General features: G+C 57.8%; 1 protein-coding gene across 2 annotated transcripts in view; it reads right to left on the bottom strand.

Annotated features, from left to right (window-relative positions):
* The window catches only part of BRF1 (BRF1 RNA polymerase III transcription initiation factor subunit), a 49214-nt gene that overhangs the window by 21520 nt on the left and 9783 nt on the right, over positions 1 to 17911 (bottom strand). For both annotated transcript variants that reach the window (XM_036882502.2, XM_036882501.2), the window contains exons 3-5: positions 13748 to 13921; positions 3422 to 3453; positions 368 to 440 (exon numbers count right to left, since the gene is read on the bottom strand). In XM_036882502.2, coding sequence (XP_036738397.2) covers positions 368 to 440; positions 3422 to 3453; positions 13748 to 13921 — 279 coding nt within the window. The remainder of the gene's footprint in view (positions 1 to 367; positions 441 to 3421; positions 3454 to 13747; positions 13922 to 17911) is intronic.

Here is a 17911-nt window from a genome sequence, read left to right as displayed (position 1 = left end):
TCTTAATATGAGGAAAATACACTTCCAGGTGCTGCCCAGAAAGCAGGGAGCAGCCCCTCCACGCACAGTGTGGCAGCAAGCCTCATGGGGAACTGCAGAGGCCAGCTGAGGCTGGGGCACACCCGTGTGCAGTGTGGAGGTTCTGCCTTCCCCTGGTACCTGGCTGCCAGGTGTGTTCACAGGGACAGAGGCCCTCAGCGGCCCTTCCGCTTCCCGGGACCTGCACCCTCATCCACACCATGGGACTGGCCATGGGCACGCTGGTTCTAAAGCAGAAGTAACCCCCATGCTGCCAAGCTCCTGGCAGCCTCAGGTGCCATCTCTTCCCTGGCGGACCCCTTGCACCCCACGCTCAGCAGCCCCGTACCTATTGCTGGCGCGTTGATGCAGAGCTCTCTTGCCAGCAGCAGGAACGTCTTCCCCAGCACATACACGTTCACCTGTCATGAGGGAAGCACAACTGAGGGCGGCCCGTGTCTGCGGGAAACACCCACGCTTTCTTCCCAGAATGTGCATGTCACTGCTCAGTCTTCACAGAGCCCAGGTAAAGCTCCTTGCGCCCCCAGGAGCCCAAAGGGGAGCCCGGGCCCTCCTTCCCACTCCCAGGATGCACGCAGTGGCCAAACTTGCCAAGGAGCTGCCTGAGGGGAGTCGGCAGAGCCTGGGGCCCAGCACACTGCCTGTGCGCAGGTTGGTGCGCACCCACGGGGCAGAGCCGCCTGCCAGCCACCGCCCCTCTCCGCCACCCTGGGCCAGTGCAGTCTCGGCTGTGCATCTCTACACGCTGCCTCCACCGCTCCCGCCTTGGGTCCAAACCTGCCACGGAGCCTGCTGCCTGACCCAGACACCTGGCAACACAGAACTGGGCTGAGCACCCCTGGGTACACACCTCTGCTGTGGCTGGGCCCTGGGCTGTCTTAAGAGTGCCCAGTAATGACCAAGGCCTGGGAGACTCATGGGGAGGAGGCTTGTGAGCGGGCTTGACAGCAGGTGTGGAAGAAGTGCCCAGGGGTGGGGACCCAGCTTAGACGAGGTGCACAGGCTTCCCCATCCCAGCCTGAGCTGGAGAAAGCTCAGCCTGCTCACCTCCCTGCACATCTGTCTTTACCCTGGCCCTGCCCCTGGCCTACCTTGAACTGACCTCATCAAGGGCCCCTCAGCCTAGCGCCTAAGAGGCCACCAGAAAAGACAGACATGGGCACATGCCTGGGTGCCTGCTGCTATCAGGTTGCTAAGTCACGGTACAAAACAAATCCCCTCAGAGGAGAAAAGGGAGGTACTTGTGAGGTTTCAGTGTCCACGGGGCGCCCTCCACCCCTGCTGGGCACAGTTACCCTATCTCCTTCTGAGAGGTCACCCTGAAGGCTCTGGGACAAGGCTCCAGGACAAGCCCCTGTGACAGGGCTGCTGGCTCACAGACCTTGCTTTCTGAAGACATTCCACCCTCAGCCTGCCCCCCGAAGTGCACATGGTCGCATGAGTGGATGTGCATCTTCCTAGAAGCACCCCATCCTCCATGGTTCCCACCAGGCTCCTGTGTCTTGACCCCTGGGACTTCATGCCTGTTTGGACCACTGCAGAGCTGATCTGTCCCCTCACTCCCTATATGCAGCACACCCCTGACCTGCCTTCTGTGTCACACCTCCCACCTCCCCAACCTGTGTCCTGGCAAAGACCTGAATGCTGCAGAAAACCCTCTCTGAATAGACTTCAAATGAAAAGTCACATTTTAAAAGGCTGTGCATATGAAATGCAGGAAGGGGTTACTAGAAATCACAGCCCTGACACTGTCTAGGGGTCACCCCCATGTCTGTGGCTTGTCTCTGTGAAGGTGCTGCTCTGGCTGGGTGTGGTCAGCGAGCCCTTCCTGTTACTCTCCTGGTTGGCAGGCGGCCTCTGCGCACAGGCGGCCGGTGGGAGCTCCACTTCTGAGGGGGTCTGCCTGGGGGCATGTGAGTATCCCTGTGTCAGCCACGCCATCAAGGGATGACAGGGGTGCAAGCCTGGGCTGTGAAGGGAGCACAGGGCCTTCACGAAAGCCCGCCCTGGGTCTGTAGGTAAGACGGAGTTGGCCCTGACTGGACCCAGCAGTCTCAGCTTCAAGCATTTTACTCATTTTCTCTGAGCAGTCCCCAGGCACTGAGCCTCGGGGGACCCGATCCGGCTCGCCCCACGCCTGTTCTGGGAATGCTGAGCCCAACCCAGCCTCAGGAGACCGTGCTGCCACGAAGCACACAGCCCAAGCCCCAGCCGCAGTTGCCAGCTCACCTCACACCCTCCCAGCCCAGGGCACCTAGGGTCCCTTCTACCTAAGGTGTTAAAAGGTCAAAGCAAGTTGTCATGCCTGAACTTGTGGGATCTCCAGGGTCAGCACAGTGACCTTCCCCTGGGCCTGGGTTCAGCCAGGCAAGCAGGAGTGCACACAGTAGGTGCCCACTTCCGCCCAGACCTGCCTGACTTCCCATTTGCAGACAGCGCAATCCCCCAACAGGCGGAACCCGGGTGCCCCCAGAGAGGCTGTCCTGCTCCGGCAGGTCACTAGGATGGAAACGAGGTCAGCGGCCTTGCCCTAAACCGAGCACAGCACATGGAGCGCTGGATTTTCACAATTCCAATGGATTATTTTTAGCTTGACCACAGAATATTTCAGCAGAACTTCTGAGGGATGCCGTTTATAAAGACAGCTGGGAGGGCAAAAATACAGGCAGCATCTGACTTAATTAAGGCTTCCTGTTGGTCTGCACCAGAGGGCAGCGCAGCCTCCACACCAGGGCACATGCCATCCAGACCTGCAGGCCCCTCCGCGGGATGCCCAGGTCTGGCGAGGCTTTCCTCATAGGAGTGGAATTCGTGAGAATTCTGCATGGATCTTCACACAACAGTCATGTCTGTTTTCAATGACATTATTTCTCTCCCTGCATCCTCAGCAGAGTGACCACCACAGACCCAACCACAGGGCACAGGGCTGAGCCAGGTCCCCTTCCTATGAGAGTCCCGTCCACACAGGTGTCCTCTCGTGGGGTCTTTCCACTATGTTCAGTTGTTTGGAATTGAGTTTGCTGGGGTCCAGAAAGCAAGTTTCTCTGAACAGACTGTAAATGTGAGTTTTTATACTGTTTAAAGTGTACCCAAGTGGGGCCCATTGCCTTTTCTCCTAAATAGTGTCCCTTGCCTCAGACAAAGCTCATCTGTGTCTCCCCACTAGTTCTGAGGCTGGGGCCCTCCGGGACTCCCCCGTGACCTCATGTCACTGCTTTCCTACCTGCTTGGTTTGCCAGCTTTAAAACAGACACCCGTGCCTTTGTGTCCTTCCCCTGGGGACCCTCCCCACCAAGGCAGGGGCACAGACGGGCCTCCAAGTATGCGGTGCCTGCCCCAATCACAGGCTCCCACAGGAAAGGAACTCAGAAAGGAGGTCTACCTGGAGCAGGTCGCTGAGGTCGAGGAGCATGTCTGCAAGAGGCGTCAAGGAGCATCTGCACCAGGTTATAGGGCTCTGCTGGAAATCCAGGCTCCGCAGAGGTCACAAGGAGGAGGACAGGCTGCAGCACCAGGCAGGCCAGCCTTGCAGGAGAGCCCAGGAGCCCCTACCAGAACATGGGGGCAGGGAGTACTGGGCAGGGGTGGGGCCTCCAGTGTATCCTCGGAGGCTACCACCTCCACAGACCAGCTCCAGTACCATGTGTGGGCCCTGCCTGATCAGGTGTCCACTGCACCAACGGGTCTCTGCCCTGGCCCAGCCTAGGAGGGGTACAACTGTACACATGCCAAGTACCAGGCAGTGTCCTCTGCCCCAGGGCTTATGGCAGCTAGCAGACAGATGCACAGACACTGGGCCACCCTTGGTGGCCAGCAGGTGCTGCTGTGCTCCAGGGGGCAGCTGTGGAGGCTCTGCTATGGGACCTGTCCTTGCTTTCAGCGGATGATTAAATAGTAACTGGAATATGTCCTAAGAGATTCAAAATTCAGCCAGACACAAACCCAAAAATATAAAACCCAAGCCAGTGATAACTTGTCAAATGAATGAAAATTAATGTCCTTCATGGGTCTACTGAAGCTCTGAGAAAAAAATCAAGAAAGAAATCCCCATAATGTTGAACCAAAGCCCAGAGCAGGTGCCTGGAGGGAAATCCTGGGCCCAAACACGTCAAGGAGGGAGGAAAGCCCAGTGCCACAGCGTCTCGTGGCGGCATGCACAGCCATCTGCGCACAGCCTCGGAGGTCCTCGCAAAACGGCACACTGTTTGACGATCTCTGCATGTGTGCGCTTCACGAGGGAGCGTCCCACAAGACAGCTGGTCCCACGTGCAGCCTGACTTGCCAGCACGAGGAAGTCTGACAGAAGGAGAGCAAGATCAGAGGGAGGAAAGGAAGCCATCAGAGGCCGGTGGTATCAGAAACGACTGCGGCAAAGTGGACAGCGCCAGAGGCTACACACATGCGACTGCAACTGCAGAGCGTTCCAGGAGGGCGAAGCTACAGAGACAGCGAAAGGACCGGGGTCTGCCGGGGGGGCGGGGGGGGGTGACCAGCGGGACGTGGGGATTCGGGGTACACCGCAATGGCGGACACGGTGCGCTGTTCTGTCGAATTCACAAGTGTTCACCACCAAGGGGCACCTCCCACTGATATCGGCTGTGGGCAGCGGTACCACATGTTGGTTCAGTGGGCAACGCACAGCACGTGAACGCCGGTGTTAACTGGGAAACCGGTGAGGTGGAGAGCTGCACAGAACTTCCACGCAGTTTTTCCATAATAAAGGCCAAAAGAATTTTGCCCAGATGCTTCACCAGGAGAAGCAAAGAGCCAATAAGCATGTGATAAAGGAAACAACCCAATAGTTATCAGACATGAAAATTAGAGCATTCCCCCCAAAATGCTGGTGAGGGTGTGGGGCCCCAACTCATGTGCTCTGCAGGTGGGGCTGTGATGGAGCCGCTCTGGAGAAAGGCCTGGAGTCTCTAGTAACACCGAGCACGGCCCTCCTCTGAACAGCTGTCCATCTCCAGCGGTTCCCCCGTGTGTTCCAAACGTGAGAGCATCGGCCTCGGGAAGTCTTCTGACAGGACTCTGCACGGTGGCCAAAAGCGGGGACAGCCGGGGTCCACCAGCGGGGGAGCCCAAGAGCCACCCACCCTCAGTGGGGCACCCTCAGCACACCCCACACGGAAGGATTTTGGGAAAAAGCATGTCCCGCATGTGTCCCTTCACAAGCTGCTGCAAACAGGCAGAACTCATGAACAGAGAGGCACAGGGGAGCCTGTCACGGCCCCAGCATGACCTGCGTCCTGACAGAGCGAGTTGCAAACATGCGTAACTTGCTTTGTGAGAACTTGTCAGATGGTACAATTAAGACTTGTGCCCTTTTTTAATGCCAATTTTATGTCAAAAGGAAAAAAACAATTCTATCTAAAAAAAAAAAAAATACTGAAACCTGATCACTTAATGATCTACCTGCGTAAGGGCTTGGGGAAGCCGGGCACACATAGGCAATTTACTTTGAAATGTGCCCCCAAAGCACGTGGCTTAGGGGTGACAGCGGGGTGGGGCAGGGGAGAAACGGGTGAGTGAGGCCTGCACGTTTGAGCCACACTCGGGGCAGGGGGCCCACTGGGCAGTTCTGCCAGGCGCTTGAGGTTTTGCATAACAGTGATGGGGAAAGTGTGTAGTTTACAGAGGTGGGAATTCAACCTTAAAAGGAGTTAAAAGGAGCGCCCTCCTTGAAGCAAGGGGGCGGGGCACCTGATGGCAGCTCCCTGTCTGTTGTCTGTTCAGAGTGCTTGCAGGTGGGGATGGCCCAAGCTCCGCCCCCAAGCCGGGGCAGGAAGAATTCTGTGCCCCCTCTTGCCCCACCCTGGGCCCCTTCAGTGGGCCCCGAACTAAAGGGCATTTGGGCATCTTCTGGTGGCTTTGCAGTCTTCTGTCCAGCCTGGCCAATGGCCTCAGGTCCTTCCCAGCAGCCTCTCCATTCTGCTAAGCTGCTGTTTCTAACTTCATTCAGCACAGGGACACCAGACCTCCAAACTTGCTGGAATGACAGTCAGCAGGGACAAGGCCTGTGTGAAGCCCCAGGGGCGCCGAGCAGAGTGCTCAGGTGTGAGCAGGCTGTTCCGATGTCCTAGGGCCTCTCTGCCTCCCTCCTGGCCCTGCCAGGTTCTTAGAGACGACACTTTCGTTCATCAAACACCAACTCTGGGTGCTGGTCCCAGAAGAAATGCATAAACCTAACGAATGGGTGGACAAAACACCTTCACAAGATTCTGGACGTTTCTGGGAGTCCAAACAGACCCCCAGCAAGTCCTGAGAAGGTGTGTTCCCACTGGCCCTGGGTAGGACCGGCCCCACCATGAGGGCTGCCCGGTGCCTCCAGGAGAAAACCAGAGGCAGAACATGACTCAAACCAGACTTATTCCAAGTTTGTGGATTTAAGTGTGGCAGAAGTCAAGCCAGGGGGGCACATTTCTCTACACAGCCTCATATTAGGGTTCTCAGGTGCCTGGAGAGGTCGTGAGGCCACTGCAAGGTCGGCGAGGTCATGCACATGCACGGAGGCCACACCTGCAGCAGCTGCTGGGTGGTGGGACAGCCATGGTGAAGGCCAGCACCGCCATGCCCAGCCCGAAAGGCGTGTGACAAGCAAGTCCCAGGAACAACAGTGCCATCAGCACCGAGAGTGGAAACTGCGACTGCACGGAGGTGCCGCCGGTGGGCTGCTGTGGGCCCTTCTGTCTGGGCAGCTGTCTCAGGCCCACGGCCACTCTGTTCGGGGAAGGAGCTCACAGCCACACCCTCCTGAGGACAAAGGCCACCAAGAGCACTCCATGCACGCCTCTGCTCCAGCTGTGCCTGCCAAGGCGGGAAGAGCCACCCGCCAGCCCTACCCACACATGCCCACCACTCCTGGGTGCCCACCCAACTCCTGGCATTCAGCACATCATTGCTTCCATGGCCTCTGCAGTCTGGACACACTCGAGTGCCCCTCAGAGGCCCTGCTTGGGCGCCAGGCCTTCTCCCACAAGGCCAGGCTGCCCCCGTCCTCCCGGCTCCATGCCACAGCCTGTGCCAGCGCTGCTGCCTGCCTGGGGGTGGTGTGGGAAGGGCTACGAATGCCAGATGGGCTGCAGGACACCGGCCACCTCCTCCTCCCACTGCTGGGGGGTGCACAGAGCTCAAGCCTGCAGTGCCAAGGCCCACCCTGGACCTGGCTCACCCCGGCCCCCACCCCAAGCTGTGGCCCCGCTCCGAGCGCACCCTGCAGCGAGGCTCAGGGGCATACAGAGAGCCAGGCCCAGCTGGTCCAGCCTCCTGCTGGCAGCACCCCAAGCATGCACATGTGCCCTGCCCCGGCCAGGGGCTGAGTGGCACAGGTACGGCACAGTCCTGGCCTGGGTGTCACACTGACTAGCATCCTGTGCAGTCTGCTCCCCACTGGACCAGCATCCCTAGCTGGGGATCTCCAGGAGGGGCTGGCAGCCAGGGGCAGGGGCACAGACAGAGTGCCGCACCCAGGGAGCCACCGGGGAGTCGGGCGGAGGACCGAGCAGCCAGTTTAGGTCTGAAAATCATCACCCACAGAAGGGCGGGAGGGGGCAGACAGAGCCTAGACACAAGGATGAGCCACAGTGCAGCACCCAGTGGCACCTGGTGGAAGGTAACACTGGAGTTCAGGGACTTCCCAGCCAGTCAGGTACATGGGAACAGGCAGCCCCCTCCAGAAGTGGGCCCAATGGCGGCATGCAGGGTCCCTGCAGGCCCAGCTCTGCAGCCAGCAGAGCAAGCAGGGCACTGTGGCCATGCCAGGAAGACCCAGCGGGCCTGCCCGGGTCCTGGCTGAGCCCGTGCAGCACGGACGCAGAGAGCCAGCCTCACTGGGTCGGGGCTCGCTCCCACACATGCTCCGCTCACCTAGGGCAATGAGGTCCCTCTGCGGGAAAATTACCCAGTTATCACCACCATCTTTCAGACGGTATCTAGAGACTCAATAAAAACTCAGTGAGCATAACAACAGGTGGGATTCAAGAACCAAACGCTGGTTGACACAGACGGCTAAGGACCCCATGGCTGGGGCTACTGGAGTCGTCCTCACGACTGAAGGACCGAGGGGTCGTCCCAATGACTGGAGCCCAGGAGAAGCGATCTGATAAGAAACAGTAACTGAAATTAACGGTCTGACAGTCAGATACAGAGATGGGAAGGGTGAGGGCACGCCACCGGCCACCGGACAGCGGTCCGACAGCAACAGAGGAAGAAGGAAGAGCCATGGTGGAGAGTGTGAAACAACACAGGCTGTGACAGGAAGGCCTGACACGTGGAGTCCCGGGGAGGGAAAACAGGACGGGGCAGAGGCTGTACCGGAAAAGAAAACGCCCAAGATCCTCCAGATCCAAGAAAAGACATCAAGTTATAAATTCCAGAAGCTGTGCAAACATAAAGAAAACCATATCCAAGGACATCAGAGTCAAAGCCCTGAAACAGACAAAGATGTTTCCTAAAAGCAGGGAGTGATGTGAGGGTCCTTCAAAGGGGGGCAGGAACACAGAGTGGACTTGGCAGCAGGGGAAGGTGGGGAGCACGGGGACAGCGTCAAGTTCCAGAATTCCTGCTGACCCCAGTCCTGCGCCCACTGAAAATAACTTTCAAAAGGAAGGCAAAATAAAGATGTTCTCACACAAATGAAAGCTGGGAGAATCTTTTTCCAGACATACTAAAAAAATACAAATGGGAGTTCTTCAGACAGAAAGAAAAGGATTCCGCATGCAAGCACAGAAGTCCAGGAATGGAAAGGGGCTCGGTTAATCCGAATGAATGTGCACAGCAAAGCAGCAGCGTAACAGCGACAGTGACGGGAGGCGGGCGCTCCAACCAGGGGAGGAATCTAGCCCATCACGGGCACGGGACGTGACCCGCTGCAACCGCCAGAGCGATAAGCAGGAAGCTAACAAGCTGTTCAGGGGAATGGAATGGTGAATGCTTGATTTCTCTAATAGGTGGTAAAAAAGGGAGAGAACCAAGAAGAAATGGAACAAATAGAAAAACACTAAAGTGGTAGAATTAAATATATTAAAAAGCACATTAAATTTAAATGGACAAAATTCTCCAATAAAAGATATTTTACAACTGGATAAAAATTAGGCAAAATACTCAATTACATGCTGCTTCTGAGAGACACGTTTAAATATATCAAGAAAAGTTAAATTTTAAAAGATGGAAAAAGACAGATACGTAAGTTTGGCAAACTCTAAGCCAAAGTGAGTGGGCCTAGTTATACCATTAGATGGCACCCTGAGGGAGAAGCAAGCGGCCAGTGACCTCCTAAGGTTGAGGGGCCATTTCCACCTAGAAGATGCGCATCGCCCTAGTAACACAGCTGTGGGATAAATGCAGGGAGCAGGCACGACGAAGGGAGGTTCTGGGTCCTCACCTGCCCTGGAGATGCTGATGTGCTTCTTCCGGAACACGCGGACAAGTAAGCAAGGATTAGAAGTGGCCAACCAGTGTGACCTAACTGACGTCCACAGAATGCTCCCCCGACAACAGCAGACACACCTCTGTGGACATGCACACATGGCACCATTACCAAAACAGACCGTTTGCCAAGCTGTAGGTCAGAACTCAGCACACTGGAAATTCGGTGTGTCCTCGGACCACATGGACTTATACTAGGAACTGAGAGCACAGAGATGACCAGAAAACCCCCACCTGCTTTCAGATTGAGCAACACGCTTCTAAATTACTCAGAGTCTAAGAAAAAGTAACAATGGCAATTAGAAAATGTTTTGAACTGAATTATAATAAAAATATGACATATCAGAACTGTGATGTAGCTGAAACCTGTCCAAAGGGAAATTTAGTCTCAAATGCCAATGTAGGAAAACAAAGACTAATATTGGAATGTAAACATCTGTCTCAAGGAGCTGGAAAAACAGCAGAGTAAATCCAAACAGAAGAAAAAATAATAAGAAAAGGTGTCAGTGAAACAAAAAATAAATGTGCAATACAGATGAACAACAAAGCAAAGGACTAGCCCCTGAAGGAGGTGTATGGACGGGCTGCAGGCCAGGGACGGTGGGGGCTGCATGTAAGAGCGGGAAGGCAAAACAAAGAGGCTGCTGGGCAGGCAGCTGGGCAGGGCCTCCAGATGTCACATGCAGTTACCGGTGACATTTACACGACTCCACTTACAAGAAGTGTCCAGAACAGCAAACGCAGGGGTAGAAACCAGACTGCTGGGGTCTGGGAGCAGGAAAGATGGAGGCCCAGGGGGATGGAGCTCTTTTCTGCACAGGTGAGAACGTCCTGACTCTGCGTGATGGCTGTACGATTCCACGAATACAACTAAGACCCCCTCTGAACTGCACACTTTACTGGTTAATGGCACACACATTACAGCTCAATAAAGCTGCTACCAAGGAAAAAAAGACTGACAACGGGTAGCCCCTGGCAAGAGGGGTCAAAGAAAAAGAAGGCAGAACATGAACGGGACTACCACTAGGGGACACCACAGGGACTGCAGGGCACCGCACCAGATTCCGTCCCCTTCCACACGTGCCCACAGCCCGTGGTGGGCACCTACAAAGACCTACCGCAGGCATCTAAGGCAGAGGTGAGCCCCGGGCACAGCAAGGACACCCCTGCCCCTCAGTGCACATGGGCTGCTACAGGCCTGCAAACACCTGGGAAAAGCAAATGACACGAGTCAGAAGACAGGAGCAAAAGCTGCAGAGGACACATGTGCGTTAAAACAAAACAGGAGACCCCCAGGTGCAAAGAGAACGGCTGACAGGCAAAGGCCTGTGGCAGGACATCACATCAACATGCAAAACCCCATCACATTGCATGCCAGCAACAAAGACACCATTCACATTAACACCTCACAACACAAATAGCAGGGGAAGCCTAATGGAGGACACGCATGACGTTCCACCGAAAATAATGCTGCTGAGAGCAGAGAACACCTGAGCAGGGAGCCACTGCCAGGAACACTTGGTATCATTACAGCCAATGTCATGTCCCCAAATTGAGCCATAACCCCAATCAAAACCCCAGGTGATTTACAGGAATAGACACCTGATTCAAAAAGGTACACAGGAAAACAGGGCCACGAGCAGCCCCAACACCCTGAGGTGGAGAACAGCTGGAGTTTGTGGGCTCATGCTGAGATCCTGGATGCATTGTGAACCCACTGTTTCTAAAGCATCTGGCACTGGCCCAAGGGGGGGCAAACATACCAACCAAAGGGGTCAGAGATGCCAGTGACAGACCCGAGTTCACCAGGCTCACGCTGGGAGACGGTCTTCAGCACATGGACACCAGGGCACAGGCACAACCCCGACCTCCTCCCCACACACAAGCCAGCTCCTCTGGTCCCAGACACGGGAACACACGGAGCCAGAGGCTTCTGTGAGGGCACAAGGTGAGTCTGCACGGTCTGGGCAGGCAAAGCTTTCTTAGGCGGGTGCAAAACCATTAGCCACAGAGGAGAAGGCAGACAGATCAGACCCTGTTAAAGCAGGAGCTCTTCATGTCGAGAAGCCACATGATGGAAGGTGACCGGGACACGCCTGGCACACTTCACTGGGTGGTACGGGGCGGCTGGCAGGCGGCACATGCAGGCCGGCACTGGGCACGGACAGTCCCCTCCAGCACAGCCTGCTCTGGGCTTCAGCTTGCAACTTCCCTATGCCCAGCGATGCCGGCACCTTCCAATGCCTGTCACTCAGCCGTCCTCTGGCCTCTTGGCCACACTCTGTAGGACCCCCTACCAATGGACATCTGCCAGTACACATCTGCCAGACCCACAGAATGGGCAGCACCAAGTGAGCCCCAAATATGCCTCAGGGATGATGACCGACAACAAGTCAGCATGCGGCTGTCAGCTGCACAGACACACCATCTGGCGGGAGGGGATACAGGGTGAGGCTGCAGTGGGGGGCAGGGGTACACGGGAAATCTCTGTACTTCCTCTCAATTTTGCTGTGAGCCCTAAAAGTGCTCTAAAAAATGAAGAAAAATTTAATTCCTGGCGGGCCCTGGGAGGTGAGCAGAGGGGAGGGGCAGCTGGATGCAGGCAGAGGTGGGCTGGGAGCCCAGTGGGAGAAGGGAGAGCCCCCGACCCCTCCGTCCTCTGAGTGTGATGAGGTCCCCATCTGCCCTGAGAGGGGTGTGCGTGGCTGGAGGGGCAGAAGCGCAGCCGCTGAGGCCCACCCCGATGTCTGAACCAGACCTGCTGGTCACGGCCTGCGGGAGCGGAGAGCACCCCTGGGGCCTGGAGAGGAGGCTCTGCGGGCAGGGGCAGGAGCAGGCGCAGTGGTCGGCGTGGGAGCATTCCGTGCAGACGCCCCTGACCCCCAGCCCCTGCAGGCGGTGAGACTCACAGGTGATGGGCTCCCTGACGCCCCCCACCCACCCCTGGCCCCTGCAGGTGGTGATGACTCACAGGTGATGGGCCTCCCCTATGCCACCCACCCACCCCCAGCCCCTGCAGGCGGTGACGACTCACAGGTGACTGGCCTCCCCACGAGGCTTCTGGGTGAGGCTCGTCCATCCATGTCAGCGAATAGCAGAGGCGGCAAGGCCGGGAGGGCACTCGGTAACAAACACGCAGGCCTGGCCAGCCGCCTGGGTGCCAAGCACCCCCCTTAAAGCGTACACATGCTTTAGACACTTTTGCAACAAGAAGCTTTAACATTTAAGATGCCATTTGAATGAAAGATTCTGGCAGGAAGCCTCCCTACCCAAAGGCAGCCGAGGCGCTCACCCGCACGCGGCCCCCCACCCTGAGATGGGAGCGGGTGGTCAGGGCCACCGGCAGCACGCAAAGCCTGCGGGGCAGCCCCCAGACCAAGTGAGGGGGGCTCCCAGGCCATGCTGCTGCCCCACACAGGTGCGACACACCCACTGAGAACAGGGTCTGAAAGCAGGCCCTCAGAGGACATAACAAGCTCCCCAAATCGAACACACACCAAGCCTCGCTGGAGGCAAGGCTCCCCCAGAGCAAGAGGCGAGCACACGGGAGAGGAAGAAAGGCAGGGAGGCAGGCCAGCAGGGCGGCCAGTGAGCAGAGCGGGACACCACGACTCCCAGGGACCTCCAGGCCCAGCCTCAGGGAGGGAGCCGCAGGCCCCCATCAGGCACGCGCCACGTCAGGGCGTCGGCTGCCCAGCAGGAACGGGGGGGGTGGGGGCGGCCAGGAGGACAGGGCTGCACCATCCCAGTTCTGGGGAGACCAGGCAGGACCGCTGAAAGGGCCCCAGAGCGACAGGGAAAAGACCAAAGGAGCAGACGCCAGTGTGCAGAGCCAGAGAGCCCCGGGGGTGGGGGGTGGGGGTTCCTGAAGACGCAGTGGGCAGAATTCAGATGCACGTGAGCATCTGCAGGGCCGCAGCACAATGCGCGCGCGTATACGACCCAGTGCAGGAAGAGCACAGGCCAGGTCCCCTGGGAGGAGCCTGCAAGGTGGGGAGGAGGCCAGCGCGTCCCTGCTCGGCCACCCACCCAGCGCCGCAGGACTGGCCTGGCCACAACCGTCCCCCCGAAGCCAAGGAGCCACGGGCACCCAACTTCCCTGCTCGACTAGTGAAAGGCCACCTGGAGTCCGGGATGCCCTGCATTTGTCCGATGATCGTCCCGACAGGGGGTCTCGATCAGACGCAGACGCCCAGGGCCCGTGACCACCCAGCCCTGAGTCGGAGGGGGCCGGCCAGAACCGAGACAGGGTCCTCGCGGCGGCCCCCAAAGCAAAGGATACGCGGCGTGCCTTCGGTGCGGCACACAAGGTAGAGGCAGGCGGCAGTCACGTGGGCCATCCTGCGGCCGCGGGTCAGGTGCTTGCCCACAGCCATCTTGAAGAAGTTGAAGGCCGTGTCCAGGCAGTGCTGGTTCAGCTGCAGCTGGTTCCCCAGGTGGTGGATCTGCCGCCGCCCTAAGACACAACACGACACGTCACCGTGCGCACACAGCCTGCCGCAGCACCAGGAGAGCGCCACGTCGGCGCCCCGGAGAGCTAAGGTTAGGGATGCAGTTTCACCCATTTCCTTTCACGCTTCGAAGCTCATGTCATGTGTGTTTCCATATTTAGGTGTGGACGCCGGATGGGAATTTCCCACGATTCCAGTGACAGACGCTCTGCTCCACACTGAAATGGCATCAGTTCCCTACCCAGGCAGGCTGGGCAGCGCCTTTCCCAGGGCGCCCAAGTTCGGGGCGCCTGCACAGGGCAGTGTGGACTGGCCGCTCCAGGGCCACTTCCCACCACTGAGTAGCATCTCCACCACGTCCACACGGACACAACCGCCACCAGGGGGCAGCCAACCCGACGGCCGTGGGCCTACACAAAGCCCCCCACCCCCAGCTGAGCGCCCCAGGCCCTGCCTCCTGCTCTGGCAGCCAGGAGACTGCTCAGTGCCCATGCCGGCCTCTCCTCTGAGAGCCACTGCCTGGTGCTTCTGGGCCCGGAGGGGAGCGGCGCCAGCCCCTCGGGTGCCATCCTGGCAAGGTGGAAGCAGGCAGGGAGGGGCGGCCAGGCCCTGGGAGGTCAGGCTGTCGGCTGCCCCGGGACTCCGTCCGCACACACACCTCTCCCTGGAGCAATCCCCTACCTTACGTATGGGCCAGTGACGGCAGCAAGAAGGGCTGGCGCGCTGTTCCCATGCCTGCAGCCCAGGAGCAGCTGAGGCCATCCGGCACACAGTGCAGAAGAAAGAGGCCCAGAGGCCACAGCAGGGCCGCAGCTCAGCAAGGGCTGCAGTCGGCCTCTTTCCCTTACCGTGCTGGCCCAGCCACACCCACTCCTGCCTGCTGGTGGCCACAGTGCACAGACCACCAGACTCCCAGTTCCAGCAGGCCCTCTGGTACCCAGACCACTGTCTTCCAGCGATGGCCACTCTCAAGTGGGCCAGGGAGGAAGCCAGGGACCTCTGCTTCCCCCACAAAAACCAGGAGCCGACTCCCTGCTTTCTGTGACCCAGACAAGGACTGGGGAGGTGCGGGCACCTCGGCCCACTCTGGTCTCGTCTGGCTCACCTGCCCCACACATGCTGTTCACAGGACCACTAGCCAAAGAAGGGCCGAGGAGCCAGTGGCCAGTGTAAGGCCTGGCAGCTAGGGGACCAGCCTGATGCTGCCCAAGGGGCCTGCCTGCTGGTCAGCATGCCCCACAGAGCTCCAGAGACCATGGAGCTCTGAGGTGCCAGTCAGCCTGAATGGACATGGGGCCAGGGTCACTGCCCCTAGGGCCACAGCCTGGGCAGAGCCAAGACCTTGAGTGACTGGACAGAAAGACAGCCACACCGATAGCCACCTCTCCATTAGCATACACTCGGCACACCAGACAGACACAGCCCACCCGCACGCCCAGTGAGGCTCAGAGACAGCAGGGCACTGACAGAGACCCACTGGCACTGGGGCCTCTCCTACCCGCTCTTTGGCAAGTGTTTGGGCCCTGTAACAAACGGTAAGAGGTGCACCCCAGGGGCACTCCTGTGAGGCCGGGCTGTGGAATTACCAGAGTAAGTTATTTCGTGGCACCCTTACTGTGGTACCATGCACCCACCGTGAAGGGCACCCCGACACGTGCACATCGGGGGTCCCAGTGCATTCACTGCCATGTGACCATCACTGTGCTCTGGTACATTTTCATCACTCCTAAAAGAAGCCCTGTGCCATCAGCAGCCACACCCACAGCACCCCCGGCAGCGACTGAGGTTCGCGGGAGTCCAGCGAGCACACCTGACAGACAGTAAACCACGTGCCGCGGGCGCCGCATGTGAAGGCTCAGGCACGATTCAGAGACGAACCCACGTGGCCCAGCTCCTGACTACCCGCCATCACTTGCTCTCCTTGAGCTGCTTCCCGGAGGGGTGCAGGCATCAACACACTGGCCCACGGACGCCGTCGTGCCTCTGGCGTCTCCCATGCCGGATGGCGCCAGAGAGCATCTTTCCAGGCTGGTGGCAGTGGGACAGGGACAGCCCCAGCGCAGGGCAAGGGCCTGGGACGCAGGGTGGATGCCCTTGGCACTGCTCAGACTCTGCAGACCCCACCCACGGGCCAGCTGGGTCCCCCAGGGGGCAGAGCAGTGAGAGAGGCGTGCGCAGCAGGCCACACGTCACACTGTCCCCACGAGGCCTGCACCAGGGGCTGTGCCAGGGAGAGGACACCGCTGACCCCAGGAGACACCGGGGGCATAAGAGGAGGATGTCCCTGACAGCTCTGGGCAGCAAACAGACCTGAATCTCCGGAGGCACACTGACCAGACACGCACATTTTACCAAACGGACAGGAGGGAACAGAAGATGTAAATGGTTCTATAAAGCAATCTGTACCTTTAAATGTAATTAAAATAGTCTCACAAGGAAAACTCAAGGCCCAGCTGGCTTCACGAGTAAATTCTTACACACATTTAAGGAAGAATCTGGTAAGTCACACATTAGCTTTTACAGAAAACAAAGCACAGTGACTCAGGACCAAATGCCGTTTACCCAGAGGGGCGCAGGGAGGCCAGTCCATGTGCCTGATACACCAACACAGAGAGATGCAAGGCATGTGACAGAATGCTGACATCACTCCTAAGGACAGAGACATGCACCACTTTCATGTCAAGGTCAGCAGCCGGACAAGAGTGCCCTCTCCTAACCTAAAACAGCCCAGGGAACCTCCAACGGGAGGGCCTAACAGCCCTGGGGCCCAGGGGCCCAGCAGTAAGAATCTCAGTGACATGACTGCAGACAGAGGGCGGTCTGCCGGTCACCATGTCCTGTAAGAACAAGGAGTCATCCCCGCAGATGACCTACAGATTCAGTGTAACCCCAAGCAAAACCTGGGTGAGTTTTCTTCTGGAAACCAACCAGCTGGCTCCATCACTTACTTTGAAATGCAAAGGCGCCAGGAGAACGGAGACACTCTCAAAGAGCAGAGCTGGAGGGCTCACCCACCGGCCCGCAATGCCCCTGTCATCGGTCATCAGGACACCGGAGCCCGGGCCCCAGGAGAGGTGGGGCCGCCTGCAGCGGTCAGAGCATCTGTAAAGTCACAGCCTGGAGTGGACTAGCCCGCACAGAGTCACTCGATTTGTGACAAAGGGACCGGGAAAGTACCCTAGGAAGGACAGTCCTTTTGATAAACATGCTGGAACTGCATGTTCACACTGGGAAGCATAGACCCCAACCCCTAGTTCACATCATATATAAAACCTTGAGGTAGACCACAAAGCTAAATCTGGAATATAAAACAAAAAGCTTCACAATGAAAACACAAAGGGAGGATCTTCAGGCCTTGGGATAGACAGGAATAGACAGGAATTTCTTAAACAAGTCACAGAAACCCCAAACTGTAAACTACTGATATGTAGGAACTTCACTAAAATTAAGACATTTCTATTCCTCAGAAGACATCATTAAGAAAGTAAAAAGACAACCCACTGACTGGGAGAAGAATTCAAATATGTATATGCAACAAAGGACTCAAATCCAGACTATATATAGAACGCTGACAAACCAGTAAGAAAAAGGTAACTCAGTTTCTTGAAAGAATTTGTGCAAAAGACATGATGAACCGGCACCTCCCAGAGAAAGGACCTTCCAGGGACCAGAGAGCGGATGCAAAGGTGGTGGACACGCCGCTCACCAGGACAGCAAATCCAGTCGCCTCGTATTCTGCACGCCACCGGGAAGACCAGCTAGGAGAGCCGAGAAACACCCAGGCCTGGCAGCGACCGACCTCTGGGCCTGCACACAGTCTGCCGGGGGGAGGGCAGATGAGAGCTGGGCTGTGCCTTCTGGAGGAGCACGCGCCCGATGCCCTGGAGCCCCTCTCAGGTGCTCCCGGGGCCCCTCAGGGGCAGCGGACAGGGCCGTGCACAGCAGCCTCACGCAGGCGGCCGGAAGGAACCCCGGCGTCCACCAACAGGCACGCA

This window comes from Manis pentadactyla, chromosome 11 (genome assembly GCF_030020395.1).
Source record: "Manis pentadactyla isolate mManPen7 chromosome 11, mManPen7.hap1, whole genome shotgun sequence".
Classification (NCBI taxonomy): Eukaryota; Metazoa; Chordata; class Mammalia; order Pholidota; family Manidae; genus Manis; species Manis pentadactyla.
This window is presented reverse-complemented; position numbering and strand designations above follow the sequence as displayed.